We start from the raw sequence: 9,994 nt of genomic DNA on the forward strand, positions 1-9,994 counted from the left end.
ACTTTTTTTATTTTTTATTTTTTTAATGGGTTTTTGGATTTGGATTTGCTGGGTTTTGTTTCAAGCCATGGCACGTGGAATTGTAGGGATTTGCAATGTTTGGTCCATGGCGAGGAAGGGATGAAGGGTGCAGGGAGGGAAGAAGGGGCGTGGACAGGGAGGGAAGAAAGGTGAAAGGTGCAGGGAGGGAAGAAGGGGTGTGGACAGGGAGGGATGAAAGGTGCAAGGCAGGGGATGACGATTATGGGTTTCTGGGTTTTCAATTAATTTTTTTTATTTTTTTTATTTTTTCCAATAGGGTAATAAAAAATTATTTTTTTCCATGTGGCATAAATTTGGCAATAACGTGGCACAAATGTGATAGCTACGTCAACTTTTAACAGATTAATAGATGGAAAATGTAACAGATGTATTATATTGAAATAAAATAGTACTTGAGGTATGAAAGTGAAATGTTTTAAAGATGTTGTAAGGAATTGAAATCGACCCCAAACATGAGGTGGTAAAATGTAATTTAACCAATTATTTAATAAATGGCTCTCACATCCACCAATCACATGAGACCAATTTGCACAATTTTTTACAATTTTTATAACAATATGACCTAGAATATATAATAAAAAAAATAATTTGACTCATCATTTGGACAAATGAAAATTTAGCATATGCATTCAAAGTGTCATGTCAGCTCTTAATTGAAATTTGACAATTTAAATTTAACATCTCCATTGAAGATGCTCTAATGACAATGGTAAAATTGGTAGTTTCTAATGATTTTGGGGACTCATTTTTTCAAAAAATAATATAAAGACTTAATTTTCAATTGGTTGATAAGTCAATTATTAAACCAACAAGTTTATTATTATTAAAGTAAAGGAGATGATTTGACACGTCCGACCCTGATATTCACCAAACACCAGGGTAGGCACGTGCTGCGCGCGACACCCAAAGGTGATGAAGCCATGTTAGGATGCATGAGAACTAAGAGAATTAACCAATATAATAAGACTTGTACATTTTAAATATAAAGAATATGCAACTTAGGAACTTATTTAGAACATACAACTAACTAGAACACTAAAAAGAAATAATATAAAATTGAATGAACAAGAGATGGGTCCTACACCGAGAGGACTCAAAGATGCTTATGCGGGAATGCCTTGACGCGGGGATTGTACGTATCGATTCTAAGTCGTGAGGGGGCGCAAAACAAACATGAGTAGACCAAGTTGATATATATATATATATATACATATATATATATATATATATAATACTGAAACAATTATCAACATACTAACCCTCAAAGTTTTATGAAAAATCAATAGAATAATATGTAATAGGTTTTCCGAAAACCCTAGCATGCCATAAAACCTTCATATATCATATATAGTGTGCTAAGTAGTGGTATCATAATTGCCCATAGTACTAATATCTCCCAGGCCGAAGCCAATATCTATATCTCTCGGCCTAAAGCCAACAACTATATCTCCCGACCCAAAGCCAACAACTATATCTCCTGGCCCGAAGCCAAAATACAAGTATCTTCGCCCGTAGGCAGAACAGTGACCACTAGATAAGCACAAAAATATAGAATATACTCTTTCCAAACATAAATACATATATCTCAAAAACATCTTCATAGCATATAGTCATCCATTATATATACTATAAAGAAGTGTATAAACATGTTCATAAATAGTATATAGTCATCCATCATATATACCATAAAGAACACAAATTCGATAAAGTATGATATCCCAAAATATTCTCACTAAAGCATGATAATCATAAAGTGTAAATCTAATTTACTCATAAAATGTAACCATTAAATCATGTTTTTCATGTATGCATTTCTACTATCAAAACATGCATTTTAGAAAGGGTCCAGTCACAAATACTCCGTCGTCGAAGAGCTGTACGAAATAGGAATGATGGGATCGCCGCTAATAAATGCATCTAAGCACATAAAGGATCCAATTAATAAACTTATATCAAACGATTGAATTTCAAAAAATGGACGTCAAAAACAGATCCAGGACGTCGAAATTAGCCTAGGAAGGGTCCCGACTGAAACATGAAAAGGTCAACAAAAAGTTAATGTTGATGGGTCAACGGTTAGATCGGGTCAAGTCAACTGAGTCGGGTCAGGTCAACTGGGTCAAGTCACAAGGGTTTGGGTTGGTTCCAAGTTGGGCCTAAATGAGTGGGCTCAGGCTTGGGCTGGTTATATGGCCCAAGAGTGGGCATGTTCTACATTGGGTCTTAGGTTCAGCTTAAAGGGCTTTGGGTTTGGGCCTGAAAGCCCGGCCCAAAGGTTTGGGCCAAGGGTTCAATGGGTTAAAGGGGTTAACAGGCCTAACGCCTAAGTTCTACACGGCCCAAGGCCTAAGTCCAAAAGGGTTTTGGGTTAAAGGCTAATTGGGTTAAGCTTGTAATTCAAAGGGCCAAAGGCCCTAGTTTGCTCGGCCCAAAAGGCCTGGACTATGTGGGTTTAGGTGAGCCGGCCCATTTCTCGCCAAGGAAGAAACGTACATGTGACACACCATGGACACTGTCTTATTGTTCTACCCTACGATCCTCCTACTAAAATGAAGATACAAGAGAGGGGAAAAGATTCATACATGTGACACACCGTGGGGTGGCCGGAGTCGGCCGGACTTCGACTCGAAAGTAGTCGGGTTTCCATCGAAAACTGGGAAGGGGGAAGAGCATGCACAAACGAGTTAGATACATTCGGTATTCAACTCAAAAACACAACATCAACCCTAGAATAACTCGAACGAACGAAATAGAGCAATAACCTTACCTGGGTTTGAGAAATGGAAACTTGAAGCTCTCGACTTCAATGGCGGATCACTCAAATGGTGCTCTGATGATGCGAACGAGGATGTAGTCGTGTTCCCTATGTCCCAAAGGTTCGAAATAAAGATTCATGGGACTGGCTTGGTTGGAATCAAGAGGAATGATGGTGGTTCCTTCTCAGAGATAAAGGGGGAGAAAGTGCAGAGTGATGGAGAGAACCGGGAGAGGTGAGGGAGAGGGAGAGAGATTTTGGGGGGGGGGGGAAGAAGTGGGATGCCACGTGGCAGGCAAGGAGAGGGGAGAGCCAGGGGACCAAAATCAGGGGTGGGCCCCATGGGCACACCATTTAACACCAAAAAGCAATATTTTAAAACAAATAAAATCCAACCAAAGTGAAAATACGAAGATACCCTACCGTTACATAAATTCTGGGACGTTTTGTTACATGATTTCCACAAACCTTTTCGACTTCTTCCATTTTTTGGCATTGAATAAATCAAACGAAAACAACGATCAAGATTAAACAGAAAAAAATTAAAGGGCAAATAAGGAAGTAGAATGACGTTTTTTTTGGGTGAACTTAAAAGTTTGGTACCCAGAATTTGGTTTACATGTTCAGGAGTCTCTATACATAAGGTGACGGCAACGACGTCGCCGACGAAGTTGTAGGTGAAAACTAGGGACGGTTTGTTTGATGATTTTCAGTTTCTTTCAACCAAACATGGTTAATGTTACATCAAAACTCGAAGAAATAATTATAATTCTGGAGAAATAAAGGAACAAAATACCAAAAGAATATGAACTAAACTAAAAAAATTAAAAACAACTACAATTTACAGGAGCCTATTATTTAATGACCCAAAATTTATACCTGTCCTCGTATTAGATTGGAGAATCAAAATTTACAAGGATAAATCATAAAATACAGATGCATACATTCTTTTTTTTTTTTTCCCTTCCTTTTTCTTTCTTGCCTGTATTTCTGAAGAACTGATATTTCCTATGCAGCCGGACTGATTCATCGTTAGGTTCCACCAATCGGCGATCAAATACCCGAAAGCAATCAGACGCCATATACGTGGTCAATCTACATCTTCCTTCCCACATTTGTGGCTCTCAAATATCAGATGTCCCAATTTGTACCGTACATAGCCGGTCACTTCTGAGCGTCCAAACGCTTTCTAATTACCACGTAGGAGTTACTCCATGAATTGATGAGCTTGTGTTGCTTTGTAATTATCACGTTGGAGTCCGCTCCATGAACTGATGAGCTTGTGTCTGTAGGGTAAAACGATGGTGGCACATGCGGTTGCTGCAAATGTGTTTCATTTTCTAGACCAAGGTCGGCAAGTGTTGGTCCACCAAAATACATGCAGTAAGTTTAAATAGAAGTTGCTCTGCCAAAACACATTGTAATCTCCATGAAATAGAGTTGACAGTCAACCAGATGCGCAATAGTATACCTATGGAGTGAAGCTTTTCCGCTATAGGCTGGCTAGCATAAGCGGCAGGGGGACCTCTGAGGTTCACATATTTGTTCAGAGCGCTTTCAAGTTGCGGGGGTGGTAGCTGCAAGGAAATGAGATAGGAATTAGGAAACTGAGCTGTAAACTAAAATCACCAGTTGAAAGAAAGGGGGAGTTCTCTATATAAAAGACAATGATGTGATACCTGTAACAATACATCGAAAGAATGTGGCTGTGTCTGTGACGCGCATTTCAGGAATCCAAACCATAGGTTTGGCATTCTCCACAGTCAATACATATAGAATATCACTTGTCCCCTAGCCATGTTAACAACCAATACAGACACGTCAACCTGAAAGGGTACACAGCACCAAATAACAGGCGCAGATGACACACGTACCTGTTTTCTCACAAGTTTGGAAAGTATTTCCATAACAAAATCAACCTGAATCATGAAACCATATACAACATGAATAACGAAATCAGGGCGTTGGAAAAGAAAAGGATAATAAAAGGAAAAGGAAAAGGAATTAGAGCGGTTACCAGTGAAGGAAAATCATCTATTGCCTGAATAACTGTTCTCATAAAGAGAAGAGGAAGAGGAGTTTGATCAACCTGAAAAACAAAAAAGTTACTTAAAACAACTAAATAATATGATAAACGTAATGGACAAAGATTTATAGAAAACACGTACAGACCATCTGATTCAGGGCCTTTTGCCAAGACCTGTGTGAAAACTGTGCGTTGCTCAAAACAGGCTGAGCAAGCATCTGTTATCTGCAAACAAGAGAAGCAAACAAAGCTGTTAATAATGATAAAAGGAGCATGTTATAAAAGGAGAAACTATACGATTACCATATAAAGTGCATCAAGAAATTAAGGGTAGCCTCCATTTATTACTGCCACGGGAAGGGATGCACCTTGGCAAGGCAAAATATCTAACCCAACAAGTGGATGCACCTTGCCAAGACAAATTGATAAGAAATAGGCATTGGCAAGAGCAAGTCAAAATTAGTTGAAACCTCAGACGATCTGATCATCCCAATATGTTTCAGGGTTTAATCAGTCCGAGTTGTATTTCATAAAAAAGCATATCCCCCGTATACATTGTAAAGATGATTAAATCATCTAACCATCTAATCGATAAGGCTTATATAAAAGAATCATATTCAGTAAGTACGTGCCTTCTTAAGTGCGAGTCCATCTTTCTCAGGAACAATACCATGAATGGAAACCAACACTTCTAGCGGGTGTTAAAGCTGGGCCTGTATGAGCTGAGCCCTGCGATTGAAAGGATATGAATCTTAACAAATCATTGACTCAGGTTTTGTCAAACTTTGTGTCATATCTTTGTCCAACATGAATTGTTTTTCTTTAAGAACGTGCCTTCATATTGGTGATTCTCGTTAATGGAACTTAGAAGGTAAATAATGGATAAAAAAGGAAATCACAATATTTCTAGACACTAATTTTTTGCTTTAGCAAGGAAAACCATAACCATATGGCTCCATACACAAGGAGCTATATGAAAACCACATGTACCTGCAGTAAGTGGGCAAGTGCTGTCTGGAACTTTTCCAATGGAAGAGAGACAAGCCGAGGGAATATAGGTATAAAACCTGGACCCATAAAATGGTTACACAGAATTAGAGAAAAATCAATGTGAAACTAAAAGCATCAGAATTTCTACTTTCCATTAACACAAAATAATATACTGTTTCTTAGGTATTATTTAATGAAGATAATCTTGCTCATGTGCAAGGCCAAATTCGTTGCCTGTACTCCACACCATCAACCTAAGTGATCCATTTGTTGGCCTCAGCAGGCCTGCAGTGGATGTGCTATGTTGATACTTTCACAGTTGGTATTCCAAACCATGCAGCTAAACATATAAAATCCCACCTGGTGCCAATTTAACATGGTATCATAAAGGGAGACCCTTAGTTCATATTCCTGCGATAGCAATCGTCCATTTTACATTGAATCACACAGACTGGATTTCTCCAGTGGTTGGTTCAAACCAGGCCAAGAATCTACAGACATAAACGCGGAAAAAAAAAATGGAAACTCTTGTTTGTGCCAACTGAGTTTGCAACTAAATGGATTTCTCCAATGCTTGGGCCAAACTAGGCCTAGCAATATCCTACAGACATGAACACATAAAAAAATGGAAAGCTCTCATGTGCACATATTGAGTTTGCGTCTAGCACATTACCAAGAAGTTATATTTAACTAAGCTAACACAATAAGTTAAGGTTAACCATCATGCTTTGGTTTATGAAAGTTTCAGTAACACGAGCATACCATTAAAGCACGAAACGTTTCCAGGTCGAAGCAGATCCAATGGTTAGAGTTAGATTACAAGCCAATTAGTGCCACCACTATAACAGCTTAGCTTTCAGGAAATAGTTTTAAACCAAGAACCTTGACAAAAAGGTACTTGAGAATGAGACAGAACCTATGAAACAAACCTCATTTTTAGAAAGTGCTGACAGCATTGGAATAAGAATTGTGACATCCTGCAGCCAAGAATTTCCCAACTCAGTTTTGAACATGAAAATAGCAAGAGATTTAACTACTATTCAAAAGAAGAAGCTTTAGTTAATAGAAAAACCTTTAATTTTGTTCATACAAATGTTTAACAGTGGCTATCAGATCAGCTGAAGGCTTGGGCACTCTGAGTTAATTCTTAAATTCAGTTTTTCAAAATGGCCTACCAAACAAGAACTCGAGAGTTGTAACTCAAAAACAGTTTTTGAGTTAAAATACTTGGTCTCACATAGAGTACCAAAAGGACCCTAAGATTCTATCAAATTCTGGTATTACTGGGTATATTAACAGAATCAAGATCCAAACTTTTAATATTCCCAACTCGTACAGCCAAAGTTTCCAAACCATATATTGTATCTGCAAAGGGTCGGTTCATGTGGATTTTGGCTACAAGTTTTGAGAATTCTCAGGATGTTCAAAATCACTGTGCAGTATATCAAATGTAATAATATAATAAATTATAAAATTATAAAGAAATATTTAACAAATTATAGGGTTTATCCTCGTTTGAAAGTATTTTTAAATGACTGAAAGATTTTTTGATAAAAATGTTTTTGAAACCAATTCTTAGTAAAAATTCAAGTGGATTTTGAAAAAACATCTCAGAGACATGTCTATTTCACCGAGCCTCTCTCCAAGACAGTGCCCAGATCGTTACGCCTTTCGTGCGGGTCGGAACTTACCCGACAAGGAATTTCGCTACCTTAGGACTGTTATAGTTACGGCCACCATTCACCGGGGCTTCGGTCGCCGGCTCCCCTGTCATCAGGTCACCAACTTCCTTGACCTTCCGGCACTACAAAAAAAACCTATATTTGATGCTTCTTCTAAAAAAAACATTTAAATGATTTTGGAATTCAAATTCAATTTCAAACATTTTAAAAACATATTTAAATAAACCATTAAAAACGACGTACAGGCTACTTTTAGAAGCTGATTTCTAGACACGTCAGCTTTAAAGCATAAATTTTTTTGTTACTAAATTTTTAAAATTGTATTTTATTTTATTTTATTTTTATGAAAAAGAAACGCCAAACGGCCTAATTATAACTGAAGCCTTTTTCCCGGTAAAATAAAGAAGCCAACAAATTTTTACGGGGACAAAGAAACAGTGCGAATCGAATTCAATTGGGGGTTAGGGTTTTTGCTCTGTGAGAAGAACAAAAATGGAGGGTTGGGACCCGAACACCAAGTCGACGCTGACCCAGATCCCACTCTTGACGACCAAGGCCGGTCCTAGAGACGGCGCGGCGTGGACGCAGCGGCTGAAGGAGGAGTACAAGGCGCTGATCGCCTACACCCAGATGAACAAGTCCAACGACAACGATTGGTTCCGAATCTCCGCCGCCAATCCCGAGGGCACACGGTGGACAGGCAAGTGCTGGTACGTCCACAACCTCCTCAAGTACGAATTCGATCTCCAGTTTGATATCCCGATCACCTACCCCGCCACCGCACCGGAACTTGAGCTCCCTCAGCTCGACGGCAAGACCCAAAAGGTAGGCCTTATTTTGATTTTTCGATTTTACCCCTTCCCCCTTTTTTTGCTTTCTGATAGTAATTTACTTTCTTTAATTTCTGGGTAATTTTGGATTTTTTTCAGATGTATAGAGGGGGAAAGATCTGCTTGACGGTGCATTTCAAGCCTCTTTGGGCCAAGAACTGGTAAATTTTCCATTTTGTCGTCTTTAATTTGTTGCATGTTTGTCGAAGTATTGTGAATTTTTTATCTGTTTGGTCACTGAGAAATTATAAGAAATGAAAGGAAAGTGGTTTTTTTCTTTTTTTTTTGTTTTTTTGGGGAAAAATTGTAATTTTGGATTTACAAGAGATTTCAGAATCAGCTTTGAACTCGGTTCTAAATTTGCTTGAGAATATATGACATGACAGAACAATCAAAACTCAAGTTTTGTTGCAACTCGAAATTTGTTTTGCTTTTAGATTATTTGCTTCGAGCTGAAAATTTGGATGCATGGTTTGTATATTTCAATATGTTAGTCTTCTGTTTTTGAAACCAATTCGTGTAGTTGCATTTCCTTTGTGGAAGAATGATGTTTGTTTTCTTTTCTGTGGAAGGCAAATAATTTGTGGAAAACTTGCACAACACATTTTCTTATTCCTTAATTTGAATTATAGTGGGAAACATTGATATGGGGAACTTTTGCATTTCGTTGTATTCACATAGTAATTTAGGACCATGAAAGTGTCATTCTTCCTTTAATCTCGTACGAGGAACTTACTCTAATCTCTTCTCGAAAGCGTTAATGTGAACAAACAAAGTGCCCATTTGTTTAATTAAACATGTTTGGAGTTATCGGCTATTAGTACTTATGATATTTCTCATGTTATGCAGCCCAAGATTTGGTATAGCACATGCACTCTGTTTGGGTCTTGCACCATGGCTTGCAGCAGAGATTCCCATCCTTGTGGATTCTGGTATGGTTAAGCACAAAGATGATGCTGCATCATCAGCTGAATCTTAGTTCAATGTAATATTGACGCTGTACGAGTAACACCTCGATGACAGAAAATAAATGTTGAGCCATAAGTAACAACCTATCCCGATTATTTAAACGGTTTTTGAAACGAATGGGGTATTTTTGTGAATTTGCACCTTAGGCTTGATATTTTTCTTTAAAAATTGTTTTTGGATCGTAATGGGTGTGCCAAGAGGCCCGTCCCTGAATTTTGTCCCCCGAGCCCAATTGCTTTCTCTCCCTCGTTGCAACCTCCATTTTCCCCCAAGCACCATACACACACACACACACACACACACACACACCCATCTCTCTTCGACGAACACCATCACCCATCACCGTTGTTGGGCCTTATTACCTCCCTCCTTCTCTATGAAGCACAGAGGCCACCTAAACTAGTTAAGTACACCCACACGCTAGCGAGATCCTATTTTTCTGACTAGGTGGGGCACTACTTCCCTCAAACCTTCCTTCAACATTTGGATTGTTTTTAAAGAAAATGAGTGTGTTTTTAGGGACATTTGTGATTGAAATAGCTCTGGGAAATTAATTCCCAAATTTCGACAAATACTCGGCAGTTTCAAGCCTTTTTCCGGCCAACTCCGACCATGATTGAGGAAACCAAAGGTATGGTTCGATTCCTTATCTCTCGGGCTTCAATTTGATATATGGAATGATTAGGTTTGGTTGAGTTTC

General features: G+C 38.4%; 1 protein-coding gene across 1 annotated transcript; it reads left to right on the forward strand.

Annotated features, from left to right (window-relative positions):
* Positions 1-7,887: 7,887 nt before the first annotated feature.
* On the forward strand, positions 7,888-9,380 carry LOC137717827 (ubiquitin-fold modifier-conjugating enzyme 1). Its single transcript, XM_068457310.2, has 3 exons — positions 7,888-8,320; positions 8,425-8,486; positions 9,175-9,380. Exons 1-3 carry the CDS (start codon positions 7,988-7,990, stop codon positions 9,302-9,304), a joined length of 525 nt encoding a protein of 174 aa, XP_068313411.1. The 5' UTR covers positions 7,888-7,987; the 3' UTR covers positions 9,305-9,380.
* Positions 9,381-9,994: the final 614 nt, after the last annotated feature.

Source organism: Pyrus communis, chromosome 8 (genome assembly GCF_041283825.1).
Source record: "Pyrus communis isolate YQ-2024b chromosome 8, ASM4128382v1, whole genome shotgun sequence".
In the NCBI taxonomy this organism is placed as follows: domain Eukaryota; kingdom Viridiplantae; phylum Streptophyta; class Magnoliopsida; order Rosales; family Rosaceae; genus Pyrus; species Pyrus communis.